Raw genomic sequence first — 22729 nt, forward strand, 5'->3', positions numbered from 1 at the left:
GCAGCAAAGTAGTAGTAAGATTTTTTTCTCAGATAACTGCCAGGAAGGAAATCTTTCAGTGTTAAAGTTCATAGATTTGGTGGGCTTGCGAAGGGGGCTATGTGGGAAGATGTTGTTTGACATCATAAGTCTGGACCTACTAACAACTCCCTGGAGTTGAAAAATCCAGGTCACCTTGTAAGCAGGCAAAATGCTGCTGCAGAAGTTTCTCCTCAGGTCGTTACATCAGTATCTCACCTTTTGCTTGCCAAGCTTGTTTAGTACTGAGGCAGGAGTCTTTTGCTGTGCATCTTTGAGGACAATGAAGCAAATAATGCCAGAGGTTTGTGTTTTGCTCTCTGCTGCCATGAATGATCAACATGGGTATATGATAAAGGGTAACCACTTATTCGTGTGAGTGACTGAAAGCAGTTTTGCCAACAGGGATGTTTGGAACAGCATTTAATCTGAAAAGATAATTAATGTCTTCTTTGTTGTGCAACAGAAGTCTATGGAAAGAGAATCATATCACATCACATCTCTCAGTAACATACAACTGGGTGGCTGAAATTGGGTTTAACTAGAGAGACAAAAATAACTTTGTGAGGAGCAGAGAAAAGTGATGGATCATGTGATGCTGATTTGTTTGTTTAAAGTTGACCTATCCCTGCAGCAGAGAGTTTAATGAGTTCCAGTAAGGACTTGCACCCAGCAAGAGCTGCAATTATTGTGGGAGGGTTCGAAGTCTGCCTGGGTCACGTCTGTTCATGGGGCAGCAGTAGCTTTCTCAGGGACTACAGATCATTCCTGAGCATCCTTCCCCTGCCCTAAGGTTGACAATCAACAAAAAGGCACGGGATACACTGGGTGGAAAACAGGGCATCTGAGACTTCAATGAAGAAACTGTTCAAACTTGCAAGTAGAAAAAGAAAAGGAGTTTGTTGGCTAAGACGTCGTGAGTGCTTTTCTCATGTGTATCAACCTGTTAATAAAGGTTATGTTTCCCTTAAAGTGCTGTCTTTTTTTGGTATGCCTTCTGAGAGGTGAACAGGCACATTGCTCAGTTTACCAAAGCCTGTTCCACTGAGGGCCATTAAACTTGATGATATCATCTCTAATTCGGGGAGTTTCCGGAGCTACAGCTTCTCAGTGTCAGGCAGCATTCAGGCTCGTCCGGTTTGCCTTCCTTCTATGGTGACTATCACTGACACTTCATCTTCCAGATGCTCATCCTTAAAGCTACCTATTTCCTGTCCCCCAGAAAGACACTCCTCCCAGTGTTCTTCCTTCCAAAACAAGGTAGGGGTTGAGAAGTAGACATGGGAGAAATAAGAGAAGAGTGAATGAAGAATGGAATAAAGAAAAAAAGTATAAAGCAGTTCCCACAGCCATCACCTTCTGTGGAGCAAGAGCTCTGCTCTGACACCAGACATCTGTTCTCAAGATGTACGGATGGAGCCCTACTTGTGTCAGCAGTTTTTGTTCTTGTCAGGAATGATAATTTTACTTTTTAAATGAATCCGTTCACACAGTAGAACTGAGAAGACTTCAGGCAATAAACTCTTCTCCAAGTCTGCGACACACACTACAGAGTTCAAGATAAATATAGAAATCGCACTGCAAATCCCACTTTGTTTTCGATACTCAGGCATCTGAGAGTGCCAGGTAACTGTGAAGCACGAAAATAACGCCGTCAGTGGGTGCAGGGTGGGTAAGCACAGACAGACACACAGACATTTACAGTGTCGGAAGGCAGTGTCGGGTGCTGTGCGTTTGGAGCAGTTCCCCTTCAGCTCGCACATCAGTTCCAGGACTCGCTTATTAAATTGCAGCTGAAGAGCAGCAGCCGCCCGGCGTCCCCGCGCCTCACTCAGCTCGAGTCTGTCACAGGCCCGCCCCGGGAACGCAGCTTCGGCTGAGCGACAGCGGGGACGACCCCGACACAGCCGAGGACGAACCGAAACACGGCGACGGCTGCAAGAGGAGGAGGAGAGCGAGGCGGGGCGAGGCGGGGCAGGGCGGGGACAGGACGCCCGCCCCCCCCCTCCGCCGTCTGGGGCCGCCGCTCCGCCCGCCCGGCCCGCGGCTGCCGGGAGCGACTGCATGCGCTCGGGCCGGCAGTGCGCAGCCGCGGCGGAGCGCAGCCGGGGAGGAGGAAGCGGCGCGGCGCGGGGGAAGGAGGCCGAGGCCGGCGGCGGCTCATGGCTCCGCGGGCGGGCGGGCGACAGAGGCGGGCGGGCGCGGGCCGCTAGCGCTCCCCAGGCGGCGGCTCCGGCGGGCGCGGGACGGGGCTCCGCTCGGCCCCTCTCGCGGCGGCGGCGGCGGCTCCGGCTGCGTGTGGGGGGCGGCGGCGGGTCGTGCTCTCGTCGCCTGCCGCGGGCCGGTGGCATGGCCCCGTGGGGGAGCTCGGAAGGCTTCCCGGCTTGGAGGTCCGCGCAGCTCCTGCTCCTCGTCGTCTCCTGCTGCGGTACGTACCGGGCGTGACGCCACCCCTCCGCCCCCGGCTCCGGGCCGCCCGCCGCGGGCAGGGCGAACAAAGCGGCCTTTCTACCCACGGCCCGGTCCCGGCGCTCGGCCCGGAGCGCTTCCCCGCCCCCTCCTCTATCCCCTCCGCTCCACCCTCCCCCGTTCCGCCGGTCGCGGTTTTAACATTATTTCTCCGTTCTGGCGGGGGTGGTAATCTCCTCTGGGAGGTCCTGCGAGCGGGATGTGTCCCGGCCGCCCCCGTTTTTACCTTCCGCAGATATAAGTGGCCGGGAACTCCGGAGTTGGTACCCGACTGCACAAACACACACACACACACACACACACACACACACGCAGCCCGAGCCCTCGCAGTGCCGAGGGGGCAGTGGGCTCCGAGCCGTCGGGTTGTGGCCCCCTGCGCTTAGGCCTCGTCTCACGGCTGGGGACCTCCGAGGAGCTTTTGTTCAGCTCTTTCTCACTTGGTGCACGCAGTGCCTTTTTGGCACGATCGCAAAGCCCTCTTTAAACAAAGCTGCTAGTGAAAAATACTTAATAAACGCGTCGGTGAATGTGCTTATGTTGTGTTTTGCAGTACGTAAGTAGCCCGGTGACATAATAGGTCAAACGCCAGATGCTGAGCGGCAGAGCTGCCCCTGGGCCCTCCCGGAGCTCGCTGTGTTATGAAGTTGAGCGCAGGCGGTGCCAGCACGGAGCAGGCACTGCCCTGTGTGCAGAGGTCAGGCAGCGGCCCGGCCCTGAGTAGCGCCTCTGCTTCCAGCACGAGCTGAGCGTGTTCACTTGGAGTCATTTTGCTGCTTAGGAATGTGGACCTACAGGCTGAGATGCTCGGTTTTGTCTGTGCATAAAGGCTTGTCCAGCACGTGTCTGTGCTGTGAGTAGGATTGCAGGCTCCTGAGTATGGGCACACAGCATAAATTCATAAGAACAGTTATCATTTCACTGATAAACGCATCATTAGTTGAGCAGAAGGTTGAGCAGGAAACAGTTGTGAAAGTCTCAGCTCTGGGCATGTTCAGCTGACCTTAGGTTTGTGTGCTTGAGAAATGTCACTTCTGTGCAGAGGCTTTTAATAAATATAATTTCTTTTGTTGTATTTGCTACAACCAAAACGAAAAGGCAGAATTACTGTGATAAACCTCAGCAGCTTGACTTCAGTAGTTAGATTCAGCATGTGATTCTTCGGCATTTCCACTATAACACTTAAACAAGAAGCACATTTTTGTTAGATGTGATAGTTGTCAGGTTTTGCTTGTTTTACTAAAAAGCTCAACCGAGTACAAATTGTGCTGAGTAATGTTTTCAGTGAACCTTCAATTCAAGCTTTCCAAAGTTTAACCAACAACAAGGGCTTCATCATTTCTTTTGCCTCCCATAACCTTTGCTTTTGAACCTAACCTTTGAAGGAGGCAGAACCTGCCTTCAGCCAGCGTCCTTCTTTCCCTGAAGTTTAGTTTCTCCCTACAGCTTCTTGTTATAAATGTTCTGATCCATTTCATTGCTTGAAGGAACTTTCTTGTTCCCTAATCTGAGCATCTAAGAGGAATGCGAGTGTTGGCTGTATAGCAAGGCCGATTTCTAGCTGTCTCTTCAGCTTGTCCTGTTCATTTCCTTGGGGAGAGGGAAGTGGGAAGCATTCCCTGTTAAACTGTACTGCCTTCTTGTACAGCTGCTTTTAGCTCTCCCAAACCAAACTAAACTACCAACATGAATTTGACCAGGGCGCTACTGGCAGCAGAGCTCTGGACGGAGATGTTGATGCTGAGCAGAGCCTTGTAGATATCATAATGCTACTGCATGTGAAGGCGTTGAATACACGAGGCAGCATTCAGGGTAAACACATGCTTGGAAGAGCAGTAGTGCTTCACTTTGATGACTTTCATTACATGATTGCGCAGCTCTAATGCCTAGAATTTTCCACTAATTATAATACAAAACTCATGGAGGTTGATATGTGGGCCTTGAGCTCTCTGGAGAATGTTTCTCTGTTTCCCTGTAGTTAGTGATTTTTATTTTTTTTTTCAAACCTTCCCTCTGATGATGACTGTAATTATAAAAAGCTGAGAAGGAGGAATACTGATGTGTGAAATATTGGAATAGCACTGACTAACAAGAATTTTAGCTTAGTGGGATATTGGACCATGGTATTTATCTCTTGTTATAACGGGCCTTCCTGTTGACTTGGGAATTTTATATCCAATAAATACGTCATTGTACATTTCTCTTTATAACTCCAGCGTTGCTTTTGCTGGGACAAATATGAAGACATTTCTGCATATCTCAAAGGCCCTGGTAGTTGCTTGCATTCAAAACAAAGACTGTATATGGCATGAAGTGGTTTCTTTAGGGGGAAAATATTGTTTGAGAAATTGGTCTCGTTCTCTTGAGGGCAGTGTTTTTCAGAACAGAGTCTGATGATTGATTAGCTGGAAATCAAATGAATTTTGTTTCCTTGTTAAAACATCAGCTTGGATTAGAGAACTGGATTCCTGTGTTGTTTGATTTTTGTTTAACCCTTGGCAGGTTGGCGGTTTATATCTTACAGACACAGTTAACACGGTGTTTTCAGGAGCGTTTTGAGGACCAGTCAGGGGGAGATCAGTGTTGGAGAGCAGAGGCTGCGTTACAGAATGTCTTTCAGGTGACATGGTGCAAAAGCTGGGCTGTCTTCGTTGGCACTGTGGGCTGAAGGTGTGGGTGTTCACCTCTCCTTTACTTCAATTGAGGTTTTTCATTATCTTAACTGTAGCTGTCATTCCACTGCATTTATGTCAATTTTTGTCCCACTCGACAGAAGACCACAGCAGGCTTTTTGCTGTGTTTTGTAGGGCTGGTAGTTATCAACACTGATGTACAGCTGGTAAATTTCCCACTGTTTCTGGCTTCAGCAGATGTGATGAGAATAACATAAAAGTGCAGCAATAGGAATGTATGCTTGAAACAGCTCCAAGGTAGGAAGTGGTGGCATGTTCTAGATCAGTCTTCATTCTCTTACACCTACAGGATGGGATTGGCTTTACTGCTGACTGAGCATCACTGGAGCGCTGCTGACTGAGAATCATTAGAAGTCAGAAGATGACAATTCCCAAAAGTTGTAATTGAAAAAATGTTGTTTCAATTCAATATTGTTTCAATGTTCAAGACTAGGTTGGACGGGGCCCTGGGCAACCTGTTCTAGTAAATGTGTATGTTTGGTGGCCCTGCCAGGCAGGGGGGTTGGAACTACATGATCCTTGAGGTCCCTTCCAACCCGGGTCATTCTGTGATTACTAAGGTTGCAATGCAATAGCATTATTATATAGCATGTTATTTTGACCCATGGCTTGGGGGGGAAGAGAACATGCTATTATTATATAAGCGTTAAAATACTTAGTTCTGGATTAGTAGCGTTCCAGGTTTCTGTAATGCAGGCACTGCTTGAGATTATAATGTGATTGTGTATATAATGCATCGTTTATTTGGTTTTAAGACCAGGCAGGTTAAATTTTACTGGCCTGGACCCAAATTTAAGTTACATGTCAGTTTGCTCATGATGACGTGAGGAAGAATTAAACGTTTCCCAGGTTCATTCACCTTGTTTGAAAGAATAGTTTGACTCATGTAAGCAAAGAGCCTGCCAGCCCATTTATTTAATTTTCTGAAGGAGTTGCTCTGTGAAGCCAGAACATGCTGTCCTAAAGGAACGACTTGGCTTTGTAAATGATTGTACCTTAAAGTCCTGAATGTCACTTTTTAGTGATACATCTGTGATGTGCTGGACAAATACATTTTGCTAAGCTGTAAATCTTATTATTGGCAAAACTGCCGCATTTAACATATTAGAATGGTTTCATAGTCTTTGAAGGGAAATGTCCTAACTTTAATGGCATAGAAACTAATATTGTCTGATAAGTTTATCATCGGTCAAGTTGTGCAAGTCATTCAGCTGGCTGCTCAGCACCAGTCAGGTCTGTATCTGTGAGAATCACACAGTGGCCCAGGTTGGAAGGGGCCTCAAGGATCATGAAGCTCCAAACCTGCTGCCACAGGCTGGGCCACCAATATCCTTGTCTAATACTAGGCCAGGCTGCCCAGGGCCCCATTCAAACTGGCCTTGAATACCTCCAGGGATGGGGCATCCACGGCCTCTCTGGGCAAAAGAGATCTTATGGGCAGTATTTAAAGTAACATTAGTTTGAAAGGAGAAGAAGAAAACAGAACATAGACATCCTCTTATCAAAAAGAATTTCCAAATTTAATCTAATTGGTGTGATTGTCAGCATGCCCTGAATGAGAACACCTTCAGCTGGAGGAAGAGCAAAGACGTAACTGGAATGAGGACAGAAGCCACCTGACTCCATTGCTGTCATCAGAGCAAAACACATAATTAGCTTGGCTTCTCCAGCTTCTTTCTGTCCTCGCTGGGAGATGAAGCGCACTGCCAGGTTAGTGCTGGGTGGGTTCTGCAGGTGATTCTGTTGGACTCTTTTGCTCCACCCAGTCACCTTTCACCATCAAATAGCTGTACTGTATGTACTAGCTGTATTATCTTCAACTAAGCACTAAACTTATTTTTTTTGTTTGACCTGGCTAAGACTTGCAATTATGATCAGTCTTCTGTTTCATGAACAGAAACATGGTGTCACAGAATGTCAGGGAATAGAGGGGACCTCAAAAGATCATCTAGTTCAGCCTCCGTTTCTTAAGATTGATATTGTTGATATGTGAGGTGCTGCACACATTTGCCTTTTATCATAGTTTCTTAAGCTGCAGAAAGAATTTGTTCATATTTGTTCAGCATGAAACTCATTCCCTTGGATACTTCTTTGTTCATGGCTACAATCTGTACTACGTGTATAAGATGTTTTTACTTTTCTAGACTGCATTTTCCAGTGTCACTGCTCCATTTATATTGTCCCAGACAGTTAATAGTGACGCTGAGTGCTGGCACAGCTGAGATGGACAGTGAGGCATTAATGAGAATGTGATTTGTTAGCAAGCTTGGAGTTTTTTTTGCTGTTTCACAGTTCATACAGTAGTGCTTGTATTCAGCTGAGAATTACTAGCTGTAACCTTTTACAGCACCAGTTATTACTGACGTGTCTGCCTCTTGGTAAGATTCAACCTACTTAGTTGACATTGCTTTAGAAATAAATAAACAAACTTGGGTACCAATGTATTTAATATCATAGAAAGTGGTTGTAGGTCCAAGTTCCTGTGTTCTTCCTGCCAGCAGAAGTAAAGCTCCCAGTGGTTTATACTGCAGGCTGTGTGATACTGTGCTCTGAAAAGCTGTGTTGTTCTGGCTCTTGAGTGTTTTCTGCAGTTGAGTTTTTACCACTGTTGTAATGGAACCATTACAAATGTTTTGTTACACTGAAGTTGATAGTTGCATTGAAGAACACAGTACTGGTTCTTGTGCATATCTGTCCTTAAACACTAAATCAGTGTAGCAGGTAGGTGGAAGCAAGTACTTCCACAGGCCTTACTCTGAATTTTGGTCCTGACTTGTTTATCTGTGTTACATTTAGATGTACTTGAACTTTTGTTGTGTGTTAACCCATAGATGAGAGAAAGTCTCTTTAGCGAGGCAAATATATCTAGAACTGATCCATGAGATTTTTTTTGCCCGTCTGTTCTGACAGCCTGAATTTTAGACTATAAGAGAACTGCTGATAACTTTCTCATCAGTGCCATGAGGGTCAACTTTCTGGAAGCAGTCAGGGGAAGAAAAAGAGGATTGTTTAATTTGCCCTTATTTGTTTCTAGATCAAAAGTGAGTTAGAAAACAATAATTAAAGCCGAAAGGAAATTAACAATCTAAAGGTTAACCTATTTTAGAGAGGGGGGGAAAATGTTTCTGTGTGACATTTGGTTTTGCATCTTGAGTTGTCATATAGGATGATGTGACTTTCCACTGAAGCATCTTGTGACTTACCAGGTACTTCCCCAGATACCTCTAGTTGCTGGTGGAAATTTGTTTGATGCAAGAGAGCTGAACTTTCTCACTGTTACTGTGGGCAACAGACTTTGAGCAGAGCAATGAAAGTGAACTAGCTGCATGTTTGCATGTGGTGGCAGTGAGCTTTGTTTTTTAGGCTCTGAGTTGCATATTTTCACCCTCCTGATGCGTGTCTGTAATGTTTCCTCTATGAAGGGGAAGTCCCCAGGACTTTGTGTAGCAAAGAGCAGAATTCTTATGTCAGTTGCAGACAGCAGATAAGAAAGTGATTCTTTAACAAGCAGTGTGAGCATGTTCTGGTGTGAAGTGGGACACTAATGAAGTTGCTTAAGGTTAAAATTTAGGGAGAAAACCCCTCTGTTAGAAGTTCTGTAACTTAGTTTTCCCATGCCAGCTCTTTATTACAGATCTCTCTGAAAGCACAATTTGTGAAAATAGGTTTCTCATGAGCAGTATTTTCTTCCATCTGCTCTGTACTGTCATACTTGTAATAAGTTTGTTCTACTCTGTGCATCTTTCTAGTGATCCTACTCATTAAAGAACTGTTCCTTGTAGAAGAACTTCATAGTAACTGGAGTGAGCGATTGAGAACAGAAAACTGAAATTTTATTAATAGGTTTTGAAGAGGGGAAAGCACGTGCTCATGTTCATGTGTTGGCTCCTAAGTTTCAGCTGCGTATGAAGTTTCATTAGAGTTTTGTCAGCATCTTTTTCTGTACCTCGTAAAGCGTATTGGAATCTAAGGATGAGTTTGTTTGTCTTTACAGGGTGTTTTAGTTCCGCAAGATTAAATTCTGAGTATTTTGGATATAAAAGAAAATGAAGACTTGAAGTAGGAATACTGTAGTAACTGAGACTGAGAATGCTAACGAATAGGGTCGCATCACACGCTAAGTAAATCCTATACATAGAAATGTTCGTCCTGTTGCACAGCATTAGGTAGAGGCCTGAGCTCCTATCCCAGTTTTCCTGCAGATGTAGCTGAAGGAAGCCTTTTCAGAGAGAACGATTCTAGAGTTCTAATTAACACGCTGTTTTATTTGTTGCATTCTTGTGTTTACTGCACTCTGCTCTTCACACTACTAAGCAATTACAGTTTTCCATTTGCTCACTTCTAAAGAGCTGCTCAGAGAGAGAATGCAGGGATTTAATTCAGATGTGCAAACTGTAGGGAAATATTTGTAACTGAACTGGGGAATGTTCATATTTCTTTCCTCCAGCTGTTGGTTATTTGTAAGTGTGAAGATGTGATGAGGCATCTCCTTCCGTGATGCAAACACCAATTTAAATTTTCCCAAATAATGGCCATTGGCAAGTCAGGAAAATGAATGGTGTAACTGTTGGTCACCAGTGTGTTGATCTCACCACCATGCAGCTGTGTGTGATGTTTGGGTTTGCCTTGGATAGCTGGTGATCAATAGGAATGGCTTCCCTCATCAGAGCTCTTTAACATATATTTCTTATCCAGGGATGCAACTAGAGCAACCAGTTCCATTGTTAAAGATTGTTCTTGAAGGCTGGAAAGTGAGGATGGCAAGGGAAAGAAAGACTGGAAAGTCATCCCAGAATGGCCCAGGTTGGAAGGGACTTCAAGGATCATGAAGCTCCAATTCCCCTGCCACAGGCAGGGCACCAACCTCCACATTTAATATTAGACTGGGCTGCCCAGGGCCCCATCCAACCTGGCCTTGAACACCTCCAGGGATGGGACATCCACAGCCTCTCTGGGCAGCCTGTGCCAGCACCTCACCACCCTCTTGGTAAAGAACTTCCCCCTGGCCTGCAACGTAAATCTTCCTTCCTTCAACTTAAAACCATTTCCCCTTGTCCTGCCATTATCTACCCTTGTAAAGAGTTGACTCCCCTCCTGTTTACAGGCTCTGTTAGGTACTGAAAGGCTGCAGAGAAGGTAAAGTCTTCAAGGCATGTTCGTGGCTGGATGGGGCTCTGAGCACTCTGGCCTAGCTGTAGGTGCCCCTGTTCATTGCAGGGAAGTTGGACTAGATGACCTTTTAATAGCCCTTTCAACTCAAACAATTCAGAGGCAGAGCCGTTCTTTAATACAGAGGTACAAGGTGTCAGGGAGAGCAGCTGTTACTGAAGAGGCTGTGAAAATGAGTGTAAGGGAACTGTTTTTGGTACTGTTTTACTTTTTTATTGTAAGGTGTGCCATAGGACTGAGTGAACATCTGATGGCTGTAAGTTGGTACCCCTAGGAGTTACCAGCAGCCAAGAAAAGGGGTTGGAGTTCAAGAGAACCTGGGGTATCCCAAAGTCCTGCTCTCAGGTTATGTGAGTTCACTCAGGCAAGCGAATGTCACAGGAACGTTGACATCCTGATTCTTAGCAGTGCTGTAGAAGGCATAAGTAAATGAACAGAGATCTTAGAGGGTCGTAGTAACTCAACATTTGGCTTTTATCAGCAATTTGAAACATCTCTTTTTGTGACCCTGACACACGTTCCTCTTTCTATCTGATGCTGGCATTAGGCCGTTCTGTGCTCTTCAACTGCTGTAATGCTGATGTGCCTCAGCACTGCCTGTTCCACCAGTCCAGCTGCTGCCAACCTCCCTGGTGGTGCTCATCCAGCACTTAGCAGTGCCTGTGGCCCAGGTGCTGTTTGGCTTTTTCCTTCCTATCCCCAGTGTGTGGTTATCTGGTGTGCCTGTCACCTTTGTGTCCTGTAGGAAAACATCAGTGGTACTGTAATTCTAATGTAAATGGCAGTCCACCATGCGAAAACTGAGCTCTGATGCTCTTGTTAATTCCACAATTCTAACTTGCTGGTTTTCTTCTTCTGTTACGGAAGTCTGGGGTGTTACTGCTTCTAGCAGGGCCTTTATGCTTTATATGGCTTAGGCTTGGAAAAGGGAGATGCAAGCTGCTCTGTGTGGTGACATCCCTCTGAAGCCAGAACTGCACGGGGAACTGAGAGACCCCTGTCTGCACTCCCAGCTAACAAATAGTCCTTTTAGTGCTGGACACTGACTTTTTAGAACCAGTATTGCGTGATTAAGCTGTACTTGAAATTAAGCTGTCTGTCTTGAAATGTTAAGTAAAAGTGTGGAGACCAGGTATACATACATGGAACCAAGAAGTAAGCATGCATTTGAATCCCTCTCACCAGGTTTCTGGAGCTCTCCCTAGTTTGTGGTTTTGCAAAGGAGATGCACCTGAATTCTGGGTAGCTATTTTGAGCCTTAGGTATGAAAAAATTCACCATAAAATGCAATAGCTTTTAGATATGATTAATGGCCAAAGTAAATCTGAATTTCGTTTTTAATTTGAGATCCTACTTGCTGACCATACTGCACACTTGGGAGTCAATAAATTGCTCAAAGCACTTAATTTGAAATAAACACCACGTGTGAGAAACTGAGGATGTGTTATTTAAGTAAAATGACTGCATCAAACACTTGTTTATTTTTTTTGCAAGGGAGATGATGTATTCAGAGGGCAAGGAGAGCTGGAATAGCTTTAAAGTTGAGAATGGTTGCACACAATTTATAAGTTATTGCTGTATATGTAAGGAAGTGTCTGTAGACTTTTTAATTTATTTAGACGTATGATGGGGTTTGTTTGCAGTTCATGGAGTTCCATTGTTCTGGGCCTACTCTTCTGCCTGTATCTGGAAATCTGCTATTAAAGAGAAAGGATGTGTACTTAACTGAGCTATATGCTTTATTACTACATAAAAGCAGATAAATAGAAATTTGAACATGTAGGCATTATGTCTGACATTGATCTTCTACTTGTCACCATGCTATGTCATATTTCTTGCTATTTTAACACTCTGTGCTTTTCTTTAAAACGGGTGTAGGAGCAAGTGTTGGATTTTTTTTATCAGGTAGGCTTTTAATAGAGTGAAACATCTCCTGCATATGTAATTTTTAACTATTTTTTCACAGCAGACTTAATGCTTTGAAATCTAAACACGTTTTCCTTTTCAAACTATAGTCCTTAGAAAGGAAATCCATAGCTATTTAAGCTGTGGAATGATTCTACAGATATAGAGTGAAGTGTTTGCTGTTGTAGCACTGTATTCTTCAGAGTTAAACTTCTCAAGAGACACACAGCCCTTGGCTAAGTCCAGGCTAAGAACTGCTGTCATTAATGCACCAACTTGGTTTCTTAAGCCAACTCTACCCTCTTTATGTTTAGGCAGTGGTAGGGCTCCTGTTCCTTTGGTTGATTGTTTCCTTAGCCCTGCCTTAGTGAGGTTAGTCATTGGCTCACTTGTCATTCTGCTGGTGCTATGTTGACAAAATCAAAGTAAGCCTTTGTTTTTCTGACATGCATATGACTGTATGTAAATACTAATCAGTCCTGTGATTGTTACAAACACACATATATCTATAGGTAAAAAAAATAAAAGTGTGGAATTAATCCAAGCTCAGCCTTGACTTAGCTGTGCTTTGTTATAATCAGTGTAAATTTTATTGTTGGCATCAGTAAGGTTAAAGTCAAATCAGAGTGAACTGCTTTCAAAAATGAAGTAAAACTTTTACCTGCAGTTTCATGATTACAAGCAGAGAAATTAATTAGAAACCATAGGAATTTGTATTGGTGTGCTTATTAATTCAGAATCATGTTTATAAAAGGCTGCACTTGAAAACTTTGCCCAGGCTTACTGTAGGCCATTTGTCTTTGTTTTAGGTGGGAAAGCTCTACAGTTTGCTTCAGTTTTTTGTTGTTTTTTTCACATTGAGAGGAGGAAGGCCAACAGGAATGTCTTGTACCATCACTTTCAGCTGCAGCAAGACAAACAGTTGACATTCTTGGGACTGAACTGGGTAAAATACTACAGGAGTGAGTACAGATCTCTGAAGAAACCACGTTGTCTTGGTGTCCCAACATTGATAATGGCAGAAGCCACGTACAAGTCAGTACAGTTAGTGTCTGTGGATGTCTGCAGTTCTTTACTAGGAGAGTGGTTAGGCCCTGGAACAGGCTGCCCAAGGAGGTTGTTGATGCCCCGTCCTTGGAGGTGTTCAAGACCAGGTTGGATGGGGCCCTGGGCAACCTGATCTAGTAAAGGTGTATGTTTGGTGGCCCTGCCAGGCAGGGGGGTTGGAACTACATGATCCTTGAGGTCCCTTCCAACCCGGGTCATTCTGTGATTCTGTGATGCAGAAAGCAAAAATCAAGTAAATAGTCAAGTGAGTAACAATCAGTGGTGATGTATAAACAGCGCAAGAACTTAAGTATTCTGTCTTCACAGCGTGCACTTCATCGCAAATAAGCTGCTCTCTTCAATTTTGCATCTTTATAAACTTCAGAGTACTTCCTAATTTTAGAAAGCAGTATTTGTACGTGCTATCAATACGAGATGAAGAATGGAAAACTCCTATCATGAAATGTTCCAGGCTTCGCTTATTTCCCAGAACTGTACCTCTCGCAATGATATCCTCTTCCATTTTGTCAGTAGTGAATACAAGCTGAAACCAATGTTCTTAAATTGTGGCTTATTATTATTCATTGGGCAGAGTTGCCAGTAAGGAATTGTAAACGATGTAATCTGCTTTCATCAATGCACAAGTGTAACAATGCTTTTCATGCAAATTGAAAAGGAGCTACATCTGAAAGAATACAACTGCCTGTCAAATGTGGTAAAGAGTATTAACATAAAATACTAGTATCTTTGCACATAGCTGTTTTCCAAAGCATTTTTCATCCCATTCTTCACATGTCAGTTTGTTTCACTTGTACATTGGATGGATTTGAGAGCCCCAGAAAATAGCTGCTATTTGAGATTTGGTTGGCTGTTATGGCACATGTGGCACCTCTTTCTAAGAGGGAACTTATACATCAAGCAGGGACTTCCTGGTGCTAAACTTTCTTAAAAGTAGGCTTACACTGGAAGGATCCTGTTAACCTGACTCACACCTAAATTTGTGGAGCTTTTCTGGTAAGACTTGCATGGAAACAAACCTTCAAAGAATACTTTTCCTTTCAAAATGCTCTGTGTGTAATTGCCTAAAAGCTCTTTATTATCTGAGGATTAAGTATTAAGATAGACTAATAACCCCTCTCTCTAATAGTATTCCTGTGAAGTGTTCTTGTTTACAGGGTAGAAGCTGAAGCACAGAAATTTAATAGCTGCTCCGTAATTGTTCATGAATAGTGTTTGCTACTTCCCATTTTTCTCATTGCTTCCTATTTTGTGTGTAGTTTGGGGAATGGGCTTAGCTAAGGCAGAGTCTCAGTGTTGGGAAAAGGCAAGCTTATTAATGGAATGAGAGGCAACAGGGATGTGGCTACTGATCTGAACCTGTCTCCAGTGTAGGCAGACTAGTCTGTTGGCTGCAATGGCTGCAGCTCCATTGTGTTATGTCCTCAAATGTACCCAGCACACGTATACTGGAGGCGGGCTTTGGATCCGGACAATTACTGCTCAGAGGAGGGGAGATAAAGGCTGAGGGGTGGTCGTAAGGTGTACAAGTATGAACGGCACCCTTTAGGGAAGGATGCAGTTGCTGAATTTTTGTCATGGAGCTGAAAAGAGGCTACTTGAGAACAGCACTCCTTCTATTAGAGTAGAATCATAGAATTACCCAGGTTGGAAAAGACCTTTAAGATCATCAAGTCCAACTGCAGCCTAACCAGAACCCGAACTCTAAAAACCCTACACTAAATCATATCCCTGAGTACCACATCCAAACGGCTCTTTAACACAACCAGGGATGGCGATTCAACCACCTCCCTGGGGAGCCTATTCCAGTACCTAACTACCCTTTCTGTGAAGAAGTTCCTCCTAATATCCAACCTAAACTTGTCCTGGCGCAGAGTATTTAAAACATCAGCTCCCATCCGTCCCTGTCTGGTTTACAGATGTAACTACTAACTGACTTCTCTCATTCCCAAAATTCCAGTCCCCTTCTGCTCATATGAAATACAACCCACTGTGAATTTAAGCTATTCCTTCTAAAGTAAATGCATGCAGATTTCTTCAGAAAAGCTTAGGGGTGGGATCTGCTGCTGCTCAGAGACCTTCAGGCCAGTTGAAGGAAACATGGCATTGGAAGCAGAAACATAAAACATTTTGTCTCAGTAATTACTATATTCTGTGTGGATTCTATTCTCATTTAATAGCAGGTAATTTTTCCAGGAAGTATTTGTGTTGGAATGCTAGTAAAAATATATACGTTATTATGAAATTAAAACTGGATTTTAGGGGCTGCTGCTCTTCTCCCAAATGCATTAGAAATAAGTGCAAAGTGTTGAGCAGTTGATGGGAATGTACAGATGCACGTGTTTGCTCTTACGCTGCGTGATGCATTGGGAGCTGGTCTCAGGGTGATGCTCAGCCAGGTTACACAGGGAGCGAGTGATCAACTCAGGTGGTTTTTGGAGTACAGAGTTGTGAGCTGGGTGGACAGCAGGGCTGGGCAACAATTACTCAACCAGCGGGACTGGCCTTCAGCCATGCAGAGTCCCTCCCTATAGTGCTGTCAGGTGGGAGAGCAGGAACACATTTTGATTTCCCACACCTTTAAGTCCTTTTTTTTTGTTGCCGTTGTTGTTTAGTTTTTAAATATTGTGCAGGAAAAAAAGAATCTCAAATTGGTAAAACTTTTAGCAGAAAGTATGTTTGTCTTTGTTAAGTCAGATGTGAGAATGTTTTTGGCCAAGATGGGGGGAATAAGAACTGAAAAGAGGCTGTGTTGAGACAAAAGTGGAGATAGGGCGCGTAGGTGTAGGGTTAACGTGCTGGAAGATAATTATGAATAGGAATGTCAGAGTAAATGCTGATAAGGATTTTGGAAATACCTGTTAGAGCACATTCTGCTCTCCAAGGCATTCATTCCTCTCATTATGTTGAAGCCTCTCTTCCTGTTTGTGCTTTTGTCATGAGAGCTCCATCCTAGAACATGCGTGGATGTATTTCCACTCCTATCTCCGCCTTTCCTTACCATTGGGGAGAGGTCTTTGGTAAGGTCCTGCAGACTGAGGCTTGCTCTGGTTTCTTCCTGAGTATTGCAGGGTCCTTGGGGGTTAGGGGAGCACCATGTGTGAATGAACTCCTCTTCTAGCATTTGTCAGTGGAGCTGGATGTGCATCAGTCTGAGAACGCCACAGTTTGTCTACCTGCACAGTGATGGAGTTGAGGGAACTGCAGAGCCTCGGGTATGGCTGCATTCATGAGATCTGTTTCCCTTATCAGTCGCTTATGTTTTGGCTATTCATCTCCACAGGGCTTTTCCATTAGAAAGGTAATGTTAGGTGGGTTTGAAGGACCCAGCTCAATCCTCTGTAAATGGGCCTGTATTGAGGTCATCTCTATAACTTCACTGAAATCTGTTTGCTTGTTGGAATTGCTGTGAACTTACATTTAAGACATGAAGGTTCAGAGTGCTGCCAGATCAAATTTGGATTTATTTGATCCTGAGATAAATAACGCTAGTCTCATCAATTGTATGGATTGATCTGGTTTCTTGTGAAGTGCTCTGGCTCAGATTGTGATTGTGCTGCACTGGGGTATGTGCATGTGGCTTGACATAGGAGCATCTGTGCACATTTCAATGGCTTGAGAAAAAATTAGTTCACATTCTGAACTAAGAACAGCAATATAGAATCATAGAATGGCCTGGGTTGAAAAGGACCACAAAGATCATCCAGTTTCACCCCCCCCTGCCGTGTGCAGGGTCACCAACCACCAGACCAGGCTGCCCAGAGCCACATCCAGCCTGGCTTTGAATGCCTCCAGGGATGGGGCATCCACAACCTCCTTGGGCAACCTGTTCCAGTGCGTCACCACCCTCTGAGTGAAAAACTTCCTTTTAAATATCTAACCTAAACCTCCCCTGTTTCAGTTTAAAACCATTCCCCTTTGTCCTAATATAAAACTGAAAGATGTCCAGGCTTAAGGTTAATGTAATGAAATAAAACTTGGGATCTTGTGACCTATACAATACTTTCTTCTTAATGGCTCTATCGAGAGTAAGTACAGAAAGTGCATTTAGAGTCTTACAATCTTCATTGTACACTCGGGCACCTGCAATTCATTGTGATCATTTAATTTCTATCAGAAACAAGAGTTCGCCAGTGTTGATTTCTGTATCTTGGGGATGTATTCTCATAGCACTGGAGCATTTTGAAACAAACTTTGTTCTCTTGGACAAAGTTCCATGCATCATGACTGCCTTGAAAGCTTGCTGTGTTCTGCTGAATTGCAGCCGCTTTTACTCAGTGTTAAGTCAGATGCTTATTCAACTTTACAGAAGGGATTTCTTTGCTTCATTTTCCCATTGTGGAGTCATAGAACTGTCCAACAGTCTCTTGTTTGTAGGTAGTGATAGCAGAAGATCCAGCACCCTGCAGTACTTTGCAATCTCAGAAGTATTCTGGCTGTCACATGCTCTTCTTTTCATTGCATACAGGGGTGACAGTGTTAACTGTCTCTCTTTATATTGCAACTACTTTTTTTTTACAATTGTTTTCACATGAGCTATCTGCCTGTTTCTATAGCTACCTCCAACATAACATAATTGAGACTATCCTGAATGCCTCCCAGGGTTTCCAAGGGACCAGACCTTTACCTTTGGTGTGCAGGAGTTTGAACTTCAGTTAATCTTGGGCAAGGAGGGAAGCGAGGGAGAAGGAAGGATGTTAGCTCTGAGCAGCCGTTTGTTTCACCTGGTTTTGTTATCCTATTGATCTGCAGCGGATCTTTACTGATAGCTTTCTCACTTATTAATGCTGCTGTAGTGTCTGTTCTTCCTTTTGTGCTTCTCGCTGCCTGGGTAGCACTCTCCATGGGATGCACAAACCTGTCATAGGTGTTTTCCTATTAAGTTAAAGAGAGACATCATTGCTCTCTATAACTTCCTGAAGGGAGGTTGTGGCGAGCTGGGGGTGGGCCTCTTCTCTTGTGTCATTAGTGATAGCACCAGAGGGAATGGTTTCAAACTATGGCAGGGGAGATTCAGGCTGGACATTAGGAAGTATTAGTTCTCAGAAAGGGTGGTCAGGCACTGGAATGGACTGCCCAGGGAAGTGGTGGAGTCACCGACCCTGGGGGTGTTCAAGGAAAGATTGGATGTTGTGTTGAGGGACATGATTTAGTGGGAGCTATTAGTAATAGGTGAACAATTGGACTGGAGGATCTTTTAGGTCTTTTCCAGCCTTGGTGATTCAGTGATTCCTCAAACGTTACTGCCTCTGCTGTGGTTCCTAGAAATTAGGAATAACTTTTGGCACCTCATGGGCTGACATTTTCAATTGTTTTCTGTATTGTGCTTTTTTAATTGTCTGTTCCTTTACCTGGTAAAATGTAACATACACAGTTTCCACAAGGTAGTGGGCTCTGTGGAGCAATACTTGCTGTTTTTGTTTATACTGTTCCTGACACAATAAAGCTATAACTGCAATAAATGGTTCTTTGTGCTGTTAGGAAGAAGATCAGTAGTACGTGACTGTGTTTTACAGATACCATGAGCAAAGTGGAGGACAAGATGAACTTTCTGTAAACTCATTTTTGTAGATGTTGTTTTAGACGCTGAGTGTTGTCTGAAGTCAAAGATGTTAAACTCTGACGTGTAATATGTGAGGTACAGCACTAGTGTCTTGTAGGACAAGAATCACAAGACTAAGAGCAGATAACGTGACAGGAGAAAAAAGATCTGCTTTCCAAAGAGAGGGAAATAAGTGCTGCTTTGAATCTTGGAGATTTATATTTGATTCTCTGCTGTTTTTTTTAAGTATATAAATAGGTGTAGACTGCAGACTTATGAAAATATTCACGGAGCTCCTCAAATTTATTGCTGTAGAATCAGACTTGTGTCATAGCTATAACAGGTTTGTAGTGGAAGTGCGCGTGGGTCTTGCATGAAACACTGGAGAGAAAATAACTTTTACAGTTTATAAACTTTACTGGATATTTCCCTTATCAGTTGTGTGGTTTTATCAAACTAACGTGTTTTCAACAGTAGAAAGCAGAAAGGTGCCACATGCAGAATTCTCACACAGATGTGCCCACTCATGAAGTGTGTTCATACCAAGAGTTTGCCTTGGCTATTTAAAATACTAAGAAAATCAAACTTATTTCTTACTGGCCATCTATTTATCCACCTAAACAGCGTAATGTCTGTCTTCTTGAATAGAAGCCATTTGCAGTGTATTTTGAGGAATGCAACGTGTTATGACTGGCAAGCTCTGCAAGTTCAGCCCTTATCCTTCTTAAGTCCTGAGGATATGTAATAAACAGCATAGTTTAAACAAGTCTAGAAAATGGTGGTAGTCAATTAATAGCTTTTTCTATCGTAGTGATTAAGATTTTGAAGCTGACAACTGTAGAGAAACAACTACGTGGACTGAATGTCTTAATAGTGAGAATGGTTTTGTCTACGTGTTGTTCCCTCGAAACTCAGTGACGTCTCCATTTCTATCTGCTATAACTGGAGCAGATCAAATTATTCATAGTGTACAATGGAATGAATTTTGCATGTGGGTGTATGCACAAAATTAACCAAAAGCCTTGTTTTGCAGAAGTTGAAGGAACAGGCAGAGACTGTGTTCCCTTAGGAGTTCTCCTCTCCTTGCTTGTGGTTTTTTCCATATTGTTAAAATCTGTGTGAACAGCGATGTGCTGAGTTACGCTACGCAGGGTTACTTCTGCAGCCCATCTGCTTTGGTGAAGCCTTAGTGAGGGACGGAGGCTCTGTCCTGTGAATTGGAAGGTAGCTGGGCAGACTGCGTGCCGTTTTTTGTAAGCTCAGTTTCAGTCTGAATAGGTGCTGGAGAACTTAAAGCTCCAGTTGGCAGACTTTGCATAGACAAGTCAGCACAAGTGTTTGCAAAGTCTGTGGTTTCTGTGAACTTCTTTTTGCAAATTAAAGAAAACAATCATTCTTGGGAACTTTAACAGTGCTTTATCAAAAAGAAAACTAAACGCATGAAGTTTTAAGGGTTGTCAAAGGTTTATTTCTAGCAATAAGCAGCAGGAACGGAAGAAAACTGTTTTATCTTTCACGTGAGAGTATTTTCCTAGATGCAATAAACACGCTGTACCTTATGATTTTCATACATGCTGCATTGTATGATTTAGTGTATGTTATTGTAGATACGAAATTGCTTCACGGTCTTTCCTAGTAAACAGCTTGCACTCAATTCAGTTCCATAATTACAGTGGATGCAGCTGGAGTGTTTTGCAGCTAATTCTTAATTATTTACCTTTGTGAAGGCAGAGTTGAAGGTAAGTGGGTAGATACTCTTTAACTCTGGTATTCCCTGGTTGGCTCAGGCTGATGTTTTGCTAGGAACACAGTTAATCCTGAAATTACAGTTAGGTTTATCAGTTTTCTGCTTTTGTATATGTCAGATGTATGGAATTTCTTCCTTGATTTGTGCCTGAGTTGTGATATCTTAACCCATCTGTTATATCAGGGCTTAAAAACAATTTCTGCAATTGGTTTTATTGTATGAAGCCAACAGGCTTAATGCTTTCTGGCTTTGGAAACCATTATTGTCAGGACATATCCTAGGCTGCTGCTATTATTATTATTACTTTCATTTGTTACAAACATGGCTTGTATTTTTCTCTTCTCTTTTGAGCTGTTGGTCACATGAGCTGTAGGCCTTATAATAAAGAAACGGCAGTGGAGCTGTGTTTTCCAGCCCTTGAAAATCCTCGTGACTCTCCTTGTCCCCTTCCCTCCCCCAGCTTCTGTAGTCCTCCTACACTACTTAAGGCTCTACTGGAAAAAAAAAAAAAAGCAGTTGTAAATCTGAGTCATGCTGTCATCTGGAACGAGGAGTTTAGATGTTTTGAGGGTTCCTGGTAGGGATTCTTGGGGTAATGGCAGATAATGCTTTCATTCCTGCAGGCTTATGTTAGATTTATGATGGCTGCTGTATTAGTTTTTGAATAATGATTTCATTTCTTCTGTTGGTACTTCAAGACAGAACGGAGTCAAGTCTTCGAAAGAAGACGAGATCCTGGCAGTACTATATCTTAAGAATATATGACTGGAAGCTCTGCTTTTACCATCTTATGTCTGAAATCTTCTGTTTGACTGTAGATGCTTTTTGGATTTATTCTTTTTGCATTCATAGTATACTGGCTGTACGTGTAGGCAGACAGTCGCCTGCTACCATTTGTTCCTACTGTTACAAGGAATTTAGAAGGGAAATCAATCTAAACCTGCATGGAGCAAAAGCTAAGCCAGGTATTTTACTGCTGCAACAATATAAAGAAACTATAGTAGATAAAAGTATGAAGCATGTGGAGAGCATGAATCAAATCTGAAATGCTTTTTCCCCCTACTGTATACACACTGTGCAGCCCACACTTCAGAATTTTCCTCTAGTCTAGCACTTCTCAAATGAGAAATACTTTTAGTTTCTGAAGTGAGATTTCAGAGGGAAAGAATAGTTACTGCAGCTGAACATGTACGAATAATTGAGCTTTATTATTTTTAAACATAGCTGTTTAAAATACAGAGACTGGCTTTTCAAGGTTCGTAAGTAATGCAGCAGCGGTACATTTTCGGATAGGAGGGCACGTTGTTAGATGGGCATTTATGATAGGGTGTAATCAGTTAACAGTAGGTGCTGAAGTCCGTGTTAAAGCCTTACCAAGAAGATAATTTAGTTAAGAGACTGTACAGCCTACCTATCTTTATTTATTTTTTTACCCCTAGTTTTGGTCTACTCCCTTTTCCTCTCCTCCTTTACGTTATTTGAGATTTAGCTATAATGTTATGCTTTGAACAATGTCATTGTTTTTAGAATTGCTTTTTTTCTCCAGCTCTCAACCTGGCTAATCCAAAGTGCTGTGCCAGATTAACACCCTGAGGGAGGGCACGTAGGGCTCACAGGCAGCAATGTCAGTCAAGGGACTTACTTCATACCTGGCTGAGCAGAAGTATGGGGTTTGACGTGAATAGAACTACTTATGTGCTTAAAATCAGGAATCTTGTTGAAGCTGAGCCAGCGTCTCTGCTAGATTTCCAATTTCCACTGCTGGCTGCCAAGTATATTGGAGCTGTCTATAAATAGTTTGTGGAATTTTTGAGTGAGGGAAAAAAGAAAAACACCCAGGTTCTCTTCTGTCCCCCCTCCCCCTTCTTCTAACTACAGCTGAGAAGCTTAAACTTCTTTTTTTTCTGAAACCTTCACACAGAAGTCCTCTCAAATTAATAACTAAACACCTTGAATTAAAAATGTTTTTATGACTGTGTGCTCAAATATTGTATAGTGGAATTTGCAGGTATTTTTATACATAATGTTGCATAAAAGGCACAAAATGATATTTTTTCCGCTTGCAGCATTAAATCAGAGTTGCTATAGTTACTGCTTGGGTTCTCCTTAGGACCTATTCTAAAG

At 43.1% G+C, this 22729-nt stretch overlaps 1 protein-coding gene across 1 annotated transcript in view; it reads left to right on the plus strand.

Annotated features, from left to right (window-relative positions):
* Positions 1–2062: 2062 nt before the first annotated feature.
* LRP12 (LDL receptor related protein 12) overlaps positions 2063–22729 on the plus strand; it is a 48789-nt gene continuing 28122 nt past the window's right edge. Inside the window, exon 1 of the mRNA XM_015856031.2 lies at positions 2063–2446. Coding sequence (XP_015711517.2) covers positions 2083–2446 — 364 coding nt within the window. The 5' untranslated portion in view covers positions 2063–2082. The remainder of the gene's footprint in view (positions 2447–22729) is intronic.

The sequence above is a fragment of the Coturnix japonica genome, chromosome 2 (assembly GCF_001577835.2).
Source record: "Coturnix japonica isolate 7356 chromosome 2, Coturnix japonica 2.1, whole genome shotgun sequence".
Lineage (NCBI taxonomy): Eukaryota > Metazoa > Chordata > Aves > Galliformes > Phasianidae > Coturnix > Coturnix japonica.